Genomic DNA, 16,263 nt, shown 5'->3' with positions numbered 1-16,263 from the left:
AAAAACAACTGCCACATCAGGACTTAATATTTGGCACAATGCAACTTAACGCAAGGGGAAAACTGCCCAGTCCTAGGGTAAGATAGAGATTTAGAATAGGCTAGAAACCAGGACCGGACTAGTTTAAAAAAACAAGTGTCTTAAAAGTTTCATTTAGTTTTAGGGCTGATTGCTTTTCAATGCACAGATAATTCTCCAACGGTTGTTCACAATCACTTTAGATACACTTCATCAATGGCATATACAATGCACCATATAATTAACTGTAGAAATAACTGCTAAGAAAATATAACAATATTTAACACACGATTTCTAAAACCATTAAATGTTCATTACTTTCCCCAAAGCTAATGTTTTATTTTATAGACTCTGCCTATCAAGAGTGGCCCACACTTGTAGTCTGATGGTGGGCTGGCAATACTTGTTCTCTTCTGTACAGTAATGTTACAGTTGTATACAGACATCAGAAATGTGGCATTTGGAGCAGGCTTTCTGTTCCTCTTCCAAGTGTTCCCAGTCAAACAACAGCAAATACCTGGAATGCCTTTCCTCCTGTAGGGTTATGTAAACTGCAAGAGCACAAAAGTGGTATTAAGGTCATCTGTACATATAATCCTCCCAATAAATCTTGCTCTGTGAGGACATTCAAGCAAGTAGCTCTACAAAGCCAGATGGCCCAACTCTCTCAGACGGCCATGATTTACTGTTCTGAGGGAGCTCTGGTAAGGATGACATAATACTCTAGGTAGCTGTTGCCTGCTGGACTGAACATTACTAAAGTAACGTGAGAAGCTCATGAAGAAGGACAGGAGCCACTATACAGTTCCACAGCACCCAGGGCCTCCTTAAGTTCTAACTAATGCAGTGGAGTTAGGTGGCTGCAAGGATACTGAGGCTGCACTTTGCAATTGGTGTATCCCATCAGTAGTTATTTACACCTTAGAACCTGGCCAATACTTAAGCAACACTGTAGAGTACTGGTTTATTACCATTTCCTAACTATAATACAATACAAATACAAACTGTATACCCATCACTCAGTGTAAGTCATAGCCTTGATAGTTTTGAGAAAAATGACAATGAAATTTAATGATCAAATTTGAAAAGACTGAAGGTTCTCTCTCTCTCTCTCTCTCTCTCTCTTTCTCTCTCTCTCTCTGTGTCTGTCTGTGTGTCTGTCTGTCTGTCTGTGATTGTTTCTCGCGATTCAATGCCATTTGGGGATTATTTTTATTTTAAAGCAAACAGTGAAAGTAATGCAAAACTATGTATTTTTATTCTAAATACACAGCTTATATATATTTTATACAAAATTTTGTGTTCTAATTGATTCATTTGAATATTCCTAAGGACAAAATAAAATTCCTTTCTATATTTATTCTCATACAATAAATAGGGAATGGATTTTAGAGAAACTGAGGGTACTGACCAAAACAAGCATGCATGACACACTGACATGACACACCAGGCATGCATATACATAGAAGACTAATTTAAAGTCATTTCAAGATCATGAGCCAAGATGCAGAAAGTCTCCTTCTTAGCCATGACTTCCTTATATATTCCCATGTGCAAAAAAGACACTCAGTGTTTGAATCTTGATTGGAAATGGCAATCTTGACTCTTCATGGGCTCCATGAGATAGTCTTTGTGTTTTTAGAAACTACAAGAAGCCCTACTCCTTTATGCTATAATTTTGAAATATGTTTCAGGAAACATCTAAAATTTAGGTATCTGCATAGATAAATAGAATACTGATAATTTTAAAAATTCATTAAAAGTTTATTTTTTCATTTGTAGTAGTTTATAAACTGAGTAGATAAAATTTCCCAAGTTATAAAAATGTCTCACTAATGAGCTAAACAACATAAGATAGACTGAAAGAGTTCATTTACACTAAGCATATGCCTTCAAATCAAAAAGGAAATTATTTCTAGGGAAAATAAGACTCGTTGTGTTGGTCAAATACTTTGTCAGATAACTGGATTAGAGAAATACTCAGTGCCTTGCACACCTAGAAAGAAATATAAAAACTAATCTAGAAAATCTGAAAGAGGATGAAGGAAATATCCTTTTTATAAGATCAATTAACAAAAGAGTGATTCTCTGGGTAATCCGATTTCCATGTTGTGTTTTCATAAGCCTGCAGGAGACAGCCATGTCTGGTACTATAGCTCCCCTCATCCCAGAAGGAACAGGAGCCATGCAAGGGCTCAAAGGAAACACATAGTTCATCCACTTAGACAGCATTTGAATTAGAACTGTGGAGTAGCAAGGAAGTAAGAGAACCCATTAAAATGTAAAATAATGTATGTTTTGTTGGACTTTACCTTTCTGAGAATATTCCATTCTGATAAGAAGCAGTGTACATCTTTCTTTTATCCACAGGCATGACATCCACATAACCACCATGATTTCGAACCACCCCAGCATGCACCGCTGCTCTGCAGATACTAGACAACTGAGCAAGTGAAGACAATAGCCACCATTAGGAAAATTCCATGCCAGACTTGACTGGCCTTTGTTCTATAGTGTAGACAGTGAGCAGCTGTTGCATGATATTCCACGCATAAAGGGGTATTTGGGAAGTAATGCATCAAACAACTTCTCAGCAAGTTTGAATGTAGAGGCTAGGCATAGAGAAAACTTACCCTCACCAATATTGGAAATACTTGTTCTGTCCCTACAGAATTTTAAAACCAAAAGAGTACAAATCAAATTAATTCCTTTTAATTCTTCAAGCACTATTTGTATCATTCGTAATTTTCAGCCTTTGCTGGTAGATATTGGGACAAGTGCAATGGAACAGTCACAATATAGAGGCAATAACTCTCCCTTCCTTCTGATTTTACTTCTAAGAAATTTTTTCCACTGATTTTTTATTAGATATTTTCTTTATTTACATGTAAATTTCTCCTTTCTCAGTTTTCCCTCCAAAAAACAAAGAAACAAACAAAAACAACAAAAATGAACCCCTGTTGCCTCCCCATGCCTGAGAAATTTAACCATGGCTCTTTACATATCTAAGATCCACTTTCCAGAATGCAGGCATACATGAAATGGATATTTTTCCCATGATGAAAATAATCTACACACAGCCATTTTACTATGACATGTTCACATACTCAGCTACAAAATCCAAGCTAAACAGGAATTCTACTGAGGAGAAGCTTTATTTGATATTTCTGACCCAAATTTTCAAGTCTTTCAAAGTCAAATCCATTTCTTTTGGACCATGGACATCTTCCCTTGATCCAAACTGGCTACAATCGAAATGTTCTAGTGAAATAAATCAATAGCTTGTTATCAAAGCAAAGTTGGTCAGGAAGGACCTGGCTTGTTTCAGTAACCCACAATCCATTTTACCTCTTGATAGTCTTTCCCCAACCTACTGCAGGCATCTTTTGGGTTCTTTCCTCAGTTCACAATGGAGATGGTTTCATAAGGGTTTTAAAGTTCACACAAGCATGTATGTCTGGCCTGACCTTGCTTTATCACAGTGTATATTAGTCAGTATTTATTAGCTCCATTAGTCTGAAGGCCAGGATGTCTAATCCTTCTGTTCTTGCTTTATTACAAAATGTAGTCTGTCAAAGACTGCACATCCTTCCTCTGAGGAGGAGACATGTAACACAGCAGGTTAAAGTCCAGACTGCATTGGTCACTGAACACAAGATGCTCATAATAGTAATTTTTGCACATTTCCGTGTTCCTCTTGTGTTATTAAAATAGTGTAATCAGCATTTTCCCCTCAAGGTACCAGAAATGCTTCCATGTGATGACCATTAATCTTGTATGTATTTTAGAGTACTATTTTGCTCCCAAGCATGCAGTCAACAGTCATTCTCCCTAAGTTCAGAGGTCAAGTTTCTTCCTACCCATACATTAGAAGAATATATTATTGAAATGATGCATTTCATTTGTGAATATTGCAGAATTTTGAACGAAGTCAGAATTAGTACAATCTGCAGAAAGCTACAAAAAAGATGTCCATAGTAGGAGGACACATAACATACATTGAGCTCTATAGGCAGAAAGGAGAGCAACATGCAGGCAAGGAGAAAGCAGCAGGAGGGAAGCTGGCGGATTCCTCTCTCCTTTTCCATACCAACCTTAACTGGAGAGAAGATACATTTTGTAGGACTGAAGAAGATTGGGAGATTTAGTCTACAGTTCTGCAGTTTCTGTGTGATGAGAATCTTCTAGATCACTAACAGCTTATATTGTCTACAGGCTTTAGAAAGGACCCTGAAATCATCTCAGAGTAGAACTTTAAATAGTAAGAGATCCCTTACAGACAGAGTAGTGGGGAAGAGATTTTGAAAGACTTCATCAGCCATGACTAAAATGAGAAGTTATGGAACTTAGAGAACTTTGTGTTCTATGTCTTGACTCTGCATTGCTTGGCAGACAAAAACCAGCAACTGAATTACTCAGTTGCTGCCTCCAAAGAACTTCACAATTAATTATCACAAAGGTCACACTGCCTGATAACACAGGACAAAGTGAGAAAAGATTTGAAAGAAAGCTGGCATCTTAGGTCACTATGAGCCTCACAAATCAAGTGCTAATACTTGAGAAATAAAGAGCACAACAATGACAGATAATTTTCATATATTTCAGGTGTAAGTATCTGAACACAAATGCATGGATGAGCAAATTTCTGAACCAATCCTAGGGCAAGAGGCTTAGGAAGAACATCAAAAGGGCAGCTGAACTGGGAAGAATTTGGACTTCCCTGACTGATAAGATAAGTAAGAGGAAGTTCATAATTCAGGCTTCCTTATGCAAGGAAACATCTAGACTATTTCACTGACTTCAAGCATCACCAAGAGACTTCCTTCTTCCTCTCCCTTGCTCTGCCTCCCTCCTTACTGTTAGCTGCAGTTTTTACATGTACAGAGTCCAGCAAAGCTGTCTTTGGTGCCTGCTGCATCTACATTCACCAGTTCTCACTAGAACTGATCTTACTAAAATCCTCTAGTGATCAATACTCCAAAAGTAAGCTGTAGTGAATATATTCATTCTGAAGCCATTGCTACCAGAGTTCCTGTCCCAATCACCCTAAAGTCCTACCACATTACAATCTGCTGGCAGTTAGTTCCCTTTTGTGTGTACATTAACAAATTACCTATTTGCAATCCTTGATTATTTGTCAAATACACATATACACATGCACACATACATACAAATATAAAAATATACATGTATATATATTTGACAAATTATCAACTATCCAGTTCACATTTCAGACACAGAAGAACCAAAAGAAAGATTGGGGAGCAACAAACTGAATTTTCCTTCCTAAGAATCCTCTAGGCCCTCTTGTTAAGGGTCTGATATATGGGCAAGACAAGCAGTAAAACAGTGAAAGTAAATAATTATACAAGCATATTTTATATAGTATTCATTTATAACGAGATACTCTGAAAATATGTATAGCAGTTCAGAAACAATCCCATGACTCTGTGTAGGACATATATGTACATCTAAATGAGCACATATATTTAGATTCTTGCAGATATTGGGAGCTGCATAAACCAGCATGCTTACATCAGAATAAACTCTGGATCCAATTACACGAGCATAATGTGGATTTGCCTGCATACAGTTTTGAGGACAGTATACTCTGAAAAAAACAAAAACATAAAGTAAGCTGGTATGTTCAGTGCTTCTTATAAACGAAACCTATATAGAAATGAAGTCAACATTGTAGGGCCTGCTTACCTTCATCTCTCCTACAAGAGATCAATGGCATGAGTCAGCACTAGACACAGTGCCTCCTTTCACTAAAGTCCAGGTTTTGTTGTTGCTGTTTGGGTTTTTATTTGTTTATGTTTACTCAGAAGCCTCTGACTTGGGAATTTAAAGCAGAAAGGTAGCATAAACAAAGCCCTGTGGAACTGAGTTTGGAACTCAGGGTTGGCAGAATTTGGTAAAGGTGTGATTTGGCAAATCAGTGTGCCTGTTTGTCACTCACTGTATGCTTCATAGCATGTTTCTTCTCTGCATTCACAACTTAGGTGTCTTGTTCAGGGTCACGATCTTAGTTTCATCTACAAACAGTTAATTTCCACTTCACATCTCTGGCTGAAATGTATCTATTTGCACTCTGAATGCCTGCTGCTTTTTCAGAACTTCCTCTTGCATCTCAAGCTTATCTGGCACAAAATAAAACTTATCCCCTGTCAAGTCCTGCTCTTCTGTGTCCTTCCCATCATAACACAACGTAGATCCATGATTGCAGGAATCTCAGGCAAAGCCTTTATTGTACCTAGGTTTCTCTTTATCTAGTACCTTACATGCAAGTGGACAGTAATTCCTACCACTTGTATTTAATTCAACCATGCCCAGAGCATCCCTCAACGAGCTTAAACCAGATCAGCCACTGTGTGGCTTACAGCAGCAGTCTCCCTTGTGATCTTGCTTGACTTCATTCTCCAATCAATTTACATATGTTTAAACTAAATGGAAGTCATAATATACCATTTATCCCTTCTAATTATCCCAAAGTCTTTACTGCATGTTTTAAATTTATATATGACTCTTCTACCTCAATTCCATGTTCTGGTCAAGGTTAGTAATTCCTCCAACATACAAAATAGTCTATGGTCTCATGCCTCAGGGCCTTTACATCTCTCTTCTCTGCATTGGAATGTTCTTTCTGCTAATAACCTACTGCCATTTTAAATGGCACTTAAAGCTGTGAAATCATTATTTTACAAAGTATATGGACTTAACATTACAACTATATGAAAATACCTTGAACATGACCACATCCATGAGTTTTCTAATAATATCAGTAATAATAGTAATAATACATAAATTGAATTTACCCTTACCAAATTAAATATATCCTCTTCAGGAAATAGCTTTACTTGTTACTTCTAACACCATGTAACACTTGTTACTTGTAACAACATATAACACTCTATACTGTGTATACTTTGTCAAATACATAAGCCAGAACAATTTAAAAGTGAATAATAAATAATTTGTAGAGTGTAGATTCTTATAAAGAACATACCTGAAGGTTCTGAAAACTGAAATATGTCTCCACAGACTAGAAATGATCTCACTAAATGTAAAAATTGCTGGGAATTCATCTTCCTCCTGTGGTTGTCAAAACACATCCCTTTCCCTAGGCTCATGCTGTGTGTATAAACTGTGCCTTACTCCTGTTTGCATCAACAGCTACAGCTTGATTCTCTTCCTACTTGAACAATTTAGATAAAGAAAGATGGGGTGGGGTGATTGTTTTTACTCTAATTCCATATATTCCTCAGAAGGAGTGATCTAGTAGTCAGTCCTTGAGTCCCAGTTACTTTTATGCTGTGAATAAAATTGCTAATCACTCATTTAGGCTTTTAATAGGTATTTAAAGTTCTAATTATTCACAGTGAGGAGGCATATAAGGTTTACACCATTATTGAAGAAGAATTATTTATTATGTATTTAATATTTACTTCAAAGTTTACTTCAGATATGGAATCCCTGAGGACATGAAAATACAGTAAATCGTGGGTCTTCACATTTTTTTGAGGTAATTCCTTTAAGGATACAGGATAGCTATGTCTATGGTTTAAGGTCATTTGTTCGTACCACATCTAAAAGTGATAGCCTCCCTACAGACAGGAAAGGAAAAATGCTTTTCCAATCTTATTAGCATTATTTTCGGTTACCAGCTGCAATTAGATTCCTCTAATTTAAAAATCGCATAACAATGTTAAATGTGAATCACATTGATTTCTGTTAGAAAAACTTGTAGAATGAATGTTACTGACAGTTCCACATGCATCCTAACCCACATTACTCTGGAGATAGGCATGACCTTTGTGGAGGGAACTTGGCTAAATGAGGTCAGAAGAGAAGAAACATTATCCAATTGGATTAGCACCCCTGCAAAAAGGGTAGATGAGAAAGAACTCTTCAAATCATGTAAGAACACATGTAAGAACATCTACAAGCTAGAAAGAGAATCACATCAGTGACTAAGTCAGTGACACCTTGATCTTGTACTTCCAATCTTCAGCAATATGAGAAATAAATGCTCACCCAGTGTGACATTTATTATAGTAGTTTATGTGAACTCATACAAATCCTGTGTGGCACATATGAACATGTGATCATGTGCATAACTTCTCCATGGTATCATGGAATGGCCAACACTTAAAGAAGGTACAGTAGGGGTTTTGGGGCACATGTAGTGTGTGATGTCTAGGAAGCAAGTCTAGATCATAAACAATTCTAAACCTTAGAGCCAGTTTTTTTAAAAACAGATATCACAGACCAAAGTGGTATAAAAATTGTGTGACTGTGCAGATACATGTGAACATATACAAACCGCTATATTTATTAAAAGGGAAAGAAATTGTGCAAAGAGTTACCTGGGGCAATGTGAAGCAGGTTTATGAAATGGACAGAGCTGTTCCACTGTGGTTTCACAGGTCACAGCTTGAACTGAATTAAAGCAGAAAACAAGTGAATTCCTTTGCAAAACAACCCATACAAGGTAAGAGGACAAGTAAGAAAATACTACAAACCTGTTACTTTGGAGACTGTGAAAGAATTAGCAGAATGATATTTTCTGAGAACAAAAAACAAAAAAGAAATGTCAATCATTTTGGGTATTAGTAAAAATGTAACTCCTGGTATTTCTCAGGGCTTTAAATTTTTAAACATGTTTGTTAAAATGTCTGGACAAATAGTGTAAGCACACATCATTTATTTACAATAAATCTATACACTCATGTAATTTCTCCACTGAGCCAGTTTAAAGGACATGAGTGTATAGATTTATTGTAAATGGAAAAAATTTGTCAAAATGACAACTGTCTTAAATGGGTAGCGGTTATTTATTCAATTATTCACTTTTGTTAATAGGTCCACAGAAAATGAATGAACTTCTTTTTATTGTATGAATCATCCAATAAAAGAGTGGACATAAGATCAGATATACTATAATATATTAAATTTTTTAATTGGTTTACATATACTAAACTTTTAAGAAAATCATCTGTTATTGAGCTATGGATAATTTTCAAGTGATATTTCAACATGATTCACTCATTAAATTACTTGCTTAGTATTAAAGACATAAAACTTTAATATTTTATTTCTACCAGTTTCATATTCAGTGTTTAATATTTCTCATTTTTTTATATTTTTATTTTTTTAAAGATTTATTTATTTATTATATGTAAGTACACTGTAGCTATCTTCAGACACTCCAGAAGAGGGCATCAGATCTTGTTATGGATGGTTGTGAGCCACCATGTGGTTGCTGGGATTTGAACTCAGGACCTCCGGAAGAGCAGTCAGTGCTCTTACCCGCTGAGGCATCTCTCCAGCCCAATATTTCTCATTTATAATGTGACCCTACAAATTAAGATCTTTCTTTTCACAAAATGCAGAAACTAAAAAGTGTATCACATTTTATATTTCATTAGCACTTCTATAACAGGCAATCAAAAATGTATCGCATTTTATATTTCATTAGCACTCTATAACAGGCAATCAAAACTGAAGTTTAAGATAGAAAGACTGCCCCTTAGCACATCATTGCCAGTATCTGTTTTAATAATGACTATAATTTATTAGTGATTATTTATACATTTTGCTAAGTGACTAAACTAATAAATTGTACTAAGAAGAGACATTGCCAATGGGTAAAACCACACTAATGTATACACAGAAAGCCAGGACACCGATTTGCAAGGAACATTCTAAAGATTATTTGTTATAATTATAAATTCCATTTTTTTGTTGTTTTTTCAACATAGGATCTCACCATGAGCTCTGACTGTCTGGCACTCACTGCCTGGCCTTGAACTCACAGAGATGTGCTTAGTTCTGCCTCCCAAATGCTGGGATTAAGGAAGTACATCACTATACCCGGCAATGAATTCCAATTTAATCTGTGAAAGTTCATGCAATTGTACACTTACAAGAAAAGAGTGTATACTCCAATCCCTAATGAAAGTTTCTTCTGTAAAGTTCAATATTGTCTACTACATAGAAGGAAAATGATAATACTCAAAGACATATCAAAAGAGTACACTGCTCTACTGCGAAGCACACATGAAAATGTTCCCTTTTAGAATGAGACACATCATACTAAATATGAGAAACACTCAGAAAGTGAATCAATGCTGTTGCTGTGTTTAAATTATACTTAAATAAACAAAGACAAGAGTCTTTCTTTGCATGCTCTTCAAAATCTTCTCTTACCTAGTAATCATATTTATCCTATTAGTCAAATACCATTGCATAAGATTATTTCATTGCATAAAATAACATGTAATAAATTAGCCTTCTTTAGGGTGTTTTCTGTCATAGCTGAAAATTTTACTCTTTAACTTTAAAATAAAAGTTAACTATAATTTTAATTTTTTTTTATTTTATACATGTGAGAGTTTTGCCTGCATGTATTTATGTTCATCATATATATGACTGGTGCCTGCCAATTCCATAAGAGGGGTTTGGATCCCCTGCAAGTGGAATTACAGACAGTTGTGCCTTTCAGTGTGGGTGCTGGTAGTCATATTCTGGTCCTCTAAAAGAGTAGTCAGTGCTTTTAACTACTGAATCATCTCTTCAGCCCAGAAATTAACTATAAATTTACATATACTTATTGAATCTCTTGAAAATTAAGAATTTTATCATGCCTCTAAGCAAAAAGATCCCCATCATTTTATGTACGTAAACAATAAGCTAAAATGAACTTTGAAAAATTAGCAGCTTCTCTTCCATAAATTCTTCTATGACTGGGTCAAAGATATGTTAGCTCTTTACAATTTCATTTCATCTGAGAGAAAAAATTGTTTGGGCTCTTACCCAATTGTTTGAATGCCATTTCTGTTGGATTTGATGAAGTAATGCTTTCTTCCTTGTCGAGTGACATCTACCCACCCACCTTCATTGTCTATTATCCCATAGTGGAGGGCAGCTCGGCAGATACTGGATTGCTTTCAGGGAAGGAAGAGACAGAAGATATTAAGAATTCAATCTCTACATGAAGAAGCAAATGACTCTTTATATGACTTTAACCTAAACAAACATTTCTGAGGAAAAATATCATATAATACACTTGATATAAGCAATTACCACATTAAAAATAGATACTGTATGAAAAGGTTGCATCCTGAAATAATTTTCATTTCCACTTACCATTTCATAATGTACACTCCCAATGACTTTAGCTTTACTGTCCAAGCAGCCAGCAGGGCACTCATACCTAAGTGACAGTTGTGGGAAAGAAACTTTAATTTCTCTGGACACTGACACAGAATGCACGCACTTCTTTTATCTTGTCAGTTGACGTTGGACTGACAGTGACACCCACCTGTTGCAGGTGGTCCCTTTACACTGGTCTCTCAATCTTATGTCACAAGAGACAATCTGAGCTAAAAGAAAAACAAACAAACAAAACCCACATAGTTTTAATAATTCCAATGCTTCTAAAATGGGTTTTGCATACTATTAAAACATGTTATTTTTTCTTTCTTCCTTTCTTTCTTTCTTTCTTTCTTTCTTTCTCTCTCTCTTTCTTTCTTTCTTCCTTTCTCTCTCTTTCTTCCTTCCTTTCTTTCTCTCTCTCTCTCTGTCTCTCTCTCTCTTTCTTTCTTTCTTTCTCTCTCTCTTTCTTTCTTCCTTTCTCTCTCTTTCTTCCTTCCTTTCTTTCTCTCTCTCTCTCTCTCTCTCTCTCTCTCTCTCTCTCTCTTTCTTTCTTTCTTTCTTTCTTTCTTTCTTTCTTTCTTTCTTTCTTTCAAGAGTTTTTTTTTTTGTAGCCTTGGCTGTCCTGGATCTCACTCTGTAGACCAGGCTGGTCTCAAACTCAGAGATCTACCATCCTCTGCCTCCAGAATGCTAGGAGTAGAAGAGATCTGTGTTGCCCAGCTAAAACATGTTTTTGATATTTTGAAAATATGCAAATAAAACTAGGAGGGTTCTCAGCCATGCAAAGCCGAAGCATCTGACATATGATTAAGCTCTTACACATTTGTTGAGTGCTGATGACTTCATTTCTGTTACTGTCATCTGATCTTGTCCGAACATGTGTATCACGGACCTGAGACTGCTGCCGTTCAATTTCATTTGTTTCTTCTTCTCGAGGGGTATAATACCTGTCTGACCCCTCTGCCAGAGGGAAAAGATTAAAAAATATGGATTTTACTTACATGAGCACAAATTATTGAACGAATGCTTTTCTACACCTGTTAATTAAAAACTACAAATGTAGTACTCTTTTCAGCACAGGTTGTGGCACAAGGTCATGGTTGTATGTACCACAATGAAGTGAAATACACATATCAGCCTTCAGTCCGTGTGTGTGTGTGGGGGGGGGCCTAGCTAATGTCTAGTAGACTCATCTCTAATCTAATTCTAGTATGGCATCAGTGTTTGGTTTTCATAAAGACACAGGAAACTGACCCTGTTCTCTAATAATAGCACCAGGGCTTAGGAAATCTGCATCTCCCCCCTCCTCCAAAGGAAAATATCCCTAAAGGGTGGGTATGTCCTTTTTTCTATTCCAGCATCAATTCCTATGGACTTTCTGACTTTTAAAGTAAACTTCAAGATGCAATGATTTTCACTTTAAATATAGAATAGTTTCAAACTTAGCACTGAACTCTCCCACCCTGAGTTGGCCTATAACAAGAGCTTACTGTTGTCCTGATGTAAAAAAGTTGTTTATTTTCATTTGTGTTCCTAAACTCAGAACCTAGAAAAAAGGTGTGGATAAAGAAGAGTGTTGGTTTTAAGAAGGATGGTGACCAGCAGAGAAGGTGCAGCTTTGAAGGTATATGTACAAAGACTATCACAAGAGGGCATGCTGCAAAATGGGCAAGGAAATCAAATAGGGACACACAATAAGGAGGCAGAATGGGTGCTTCTGGTCTGCTTATCACCTCCAATGAGCATTCAGACACAAATGCAAACAACACATGGCTTTCCATGTGCATTGAGCAGGAAGGGAACATGGTTCCAGCCTTTCTACCACACCTGATCTACATCAACCTTCATTTTGTCATCAAAAGGAGAAAGTATAAGGTAAAACATCCTTGTTATACAAATACTATTTTCAGGCATTATTAACAGGGCATTATATTTGTATTACATGCTTCTGAGACAGGATTTCAGATATTTCAGGCTGGCTGTGAACTTGAAATACAGCTGAGGATGAGTTTGTGTTCCTGATTCTCCTGCCTCCACCTTAGTAGTGCTGAGAGTACAGGTGAGTATGACTACTCCTGCAGCTAGGGATTCAGCCCAGGGCTTCTTGCAGGCTAGGAAAGCATTCTACCACCAGAAGTCATGATAAGACTTCAAATTTATTTTAGAACACCAATTTTATAAGTTCTCCAGTATTATCACACTCTTAAAATTGTTCTAGCTTAAGAAACATAGTATATGGTGAGAGGTGGAGAAAGAAAGAGACAGACAGACAGTCAGACATGTCTGACTCACTATGTATGGGACAGTAGGATATATAGAGACATACTTTTGTCCAAACTCTCAAAGCATTAAAAGTGAATTAACTTAAAGTGCTAAGTCCTTAAACATGATGGTTAAGGAGACAACTCGGAACAACACATTAAGATGCCTTTTAAAAAGGTATACAGTGTCTTTCTGGCATAGGAATAAATGTTAGAAGCAGTTGTTTAAAACTTGCTACTGTTCTGTAGGCACATGACCCCTTCCATAATGGATTCCTTATATGAATCTTTTAAAAATAAGTTGAAATAATAATTCATATATAAGTCACCTCTTCAAAGTCCACCTGACAATTAACTCCTTTTTAATTTCTTGGCACTGGGGATTCCACTCCAGGCATCATGGACATGTGGCAAACCCTAACCTTTTGCTATACCCTGCAAAAACATGCATAGTGCTACACAACTGACAAACAGGTTTCAAAGTGAAAACTATAGCTATGTAACACTGACCTTTGTAGCACAAGTTTTCTCTACAGCCTCCTCCAAAACTGGGTGGGCAAGCAGAACAAGGCCTTCCATGTTTGTAAGGTGCGTGGCCCCACCAGTTTCCCCTAAAGAGACGATCCACTTCATTAAGACATGGTCTTACATTACTACTAAGGCATTGCAAATATCATTACACAAACATTTCCAGAGTAATGACATAGGCATCTTAAGATAAAGATTTCTGCTGGGTAGTGGTGGTACACGCCTTTAATCCCAGTACTTGGGAGGCAGAGGCAGGCAGATTTCTTCTGAGTTTGAGGCCAGCCTGGTCTACAGAGTGAGTTCCAGAACAGCCAGGGCTACACAGAGAAACCTTGTCTCGAAAAACCAAAAGAAAAAAAAAAGATTTCTGTATATATTTAGTATGGATTCCTTTTGGTCTAAGCTTACATATTGTTAAATGCCCCGATATATTGAAAAATTTCAAAGTAACTTGACATAAATGTTATTAAAATTTTTTAAATGAAGCATTTATCAAAAGTGATTCAGAAGAACATTGACATATCCTATACATTCTAATAATTCAGTATGACTCTCAGAATAGTTGTGTGAGATTTTTAACATAATATTTCATATCTTCTTTACATGTGTAAAGCATTTTCTCAACTATGTATAGCTGGAAACCTCTCATCAAAATAAGTAAATATGGACATATAAGTGGCACAGCAAATGAAGCTTAAAACACACACACAAATGTGTTTTTTTTTTTTTTAGATTTCAATAGCCCACTGTCTTTACACATTGACTTATGCATTTTAGCATTTATAATCGCTGCCATGGGAGACAACTGAATTAAACCAATACACTTTATGAATATATCTTGAAAATTTAAAAAAAAATCAAGATTTCAAAATTATTTTCACATTAAGAAACTTTCTTATAGAAATTCATGTCCTGCCTACTTACTTGGGAGAGTAATTGCACACCAAGTAGACTGCCTTGGGCCATATCTGCCCCCAGATGTTCATGTTGTGGCACAGATTGATGGCACAGCCTATTCTGCTACTAGTGGCCCATACCACCTGTGTTAGAGAAAAGAATGACTCAAGGAGGGCTAGGATGAAATGAGACAGTAGTGCATCAAAGGAAATGGATATAAAACAGATTACAGAAGCCCAGACAGATCATTCACACTAGAGTGAAATGTGCTCAACATCTGTCTTGTCTGTAATTTGGTTTGTCCTTTTTATGCAATTTATAAATAAAACTTACAAGCAAAGAGTTCTCTCTGCAGAACAAGTCAGCATTTTCAAAATATAAACCTATTAAATAATTCAAAGTTACATTTCCATCTTATGCTATGGCCATTTCTATGAAAAAGCAAACTAAGTAAAGTAACAGAAGTCTGTCTAAGAAGTAAACGTGCAATGCTCAGAGCTCCCCCACTCTAGTAAAAGGGCAACAGTGAACTTTGTCTATTCAAGCCTGTCTTCCTTTGTTTGACCTAGAGATTAGGAATACATGCAATCCTAAACATGAATGTGAAATATAAAATATATCTATACATATTATAAATTCTGCACATATGTAAATAGTGGAAATCAATCATAAATTATATTATTTCAAAGATGGCAAACTGTTGGTTAATTTTTATTGGAGCCATAGTAAATTATTTTACATGTGAAGTCATTAAAATAACCTTTAAAGGGAAGTGTTAGGACTTCAGTGGTGGTGTTATTGCTTATAGAAATCATGACACCTATTCCAAGGAATTAAAAATGCTACACATTTTCTTAAATAATCACATAAGTAAAGCAGTAGGACACACTCGTTTGTATCTTCTCTGATAGTTACAGTAGCTGAATTTGGAGGAACCAACTGTAGCTCACACAAAGCATACCTGAGTATAGTGTGTACAAACAGGGCCAGAGCATCTGAAAGGACAGTAAGGGTCACACTCGTGTTCATATGGGTAGCTAAAGTCTCTTACTTCATCATACCATGCTTGTACATGAAAGGTTGGGGATCGGTATCTGTTAGAAGGAAAAAAATCACAAGTAACAAGGAGAGTGGGAGAAAAGGTATAAAGCCAAAGTAAATTGACAAGGTTTGACATAAAGTACCTTCTGTGTAAACTACAAGTCTTAAATATGTAAATGATACAAAAACAGGCTATGAAATCAGTGACTCTTTTGGTAGGATATTTGAGTTTTCTTTGTTTTGTGGTCTGCTCTTTTAATCCTAGTTAACAAGCATTAGGAAACTGCTGGTGATGGATTAACCAACATTTCATTCATGACGTTTGTGTTTCTAGAAATAAAAAGCTGTGCTTTCTACT

The 16,263-nt window shown here is 36.2% G+C and overlaps 1 protein-coding gene across 2 annotated transcripts in view; it reads right to left on the bottom strand.

The window, feature by feature from the left end:
- Positions 1–59: 59 nt before the first annotated feature.
- Crispld1 (cysteine rich secretory protein LCCL domain containing 1) overlaps positions 60–16,263 on the bottom strand; it is a 32,854-nt gene continuing 16,650 nt past the window's right edge. Inside the window, exons 4-15 of one of the 2 annotated variants that reach the window (XM_031366961.1) lie at positions 15,826–15,958; positions 14,892–15,007; positions 13,950–14,050; positions 11,998–12,138; positions 11,345–11,405; positions 11,170–11,236; positions 10,837–10,967; positions 8,544–8,587; positions 8,388–8,460; positions 5,554–5,629; positions 2,331–2,461; positions 60–569 (exon numbers count right to left, since the gene is read on the bottom strand). In XM_031366961.1, coding sequence (XP_031222821.1) covers positions 518–569; positions 2,331–2,461; positions 5,554–5,629; positions 8,388–8,460; positions 8,544–8,587; positions 10,837–10,967; positions 11,170–11,236; positions 11,345–11,405; positions 11,998–12,138; positions 13,950–14,050; positions 14,892–15,007; positions 15,826–15,958 — 1,126 coding nt within the window. In that variant the 3' untranslated portion in view covers positions 60–517. Of the gene's footprint in view, positions 570–2,330; positions 2,462–5,553; positions 5,630–8,387; positions 8,461–8,543; positions 8,588–10,836; positions 10,968–11,169; positions 11,237–11,344; positions 11,406–11,997; positions 12,139–13,949; positions 14,051–14,891; positions 15,008–15,825; positions 15,959–16,263 lie in introns of those variants that run through there. The other variant, XM_031366962.1, reaches the window with a different exon arrangement.

Source organism: Mastomys coucha, unplaced genomic scaffold (assembly GCF_008632895.1).
Source record: "Mastomys coucha isolate ucsf_1 unplaced genomic scaffold, UCSF_Mcou_1 pScaffold14, whole genome shotgun sequence".
Classification (NCBI taxonomy): Eukaryota; Metazoa; Chordata; class Mammalia; order Rodentia; family Muridae; genus Mastomys; species Mastomys coucha.
This window is presented reverse-complemented; position numbering and strand designations above follow the sequence as displayed.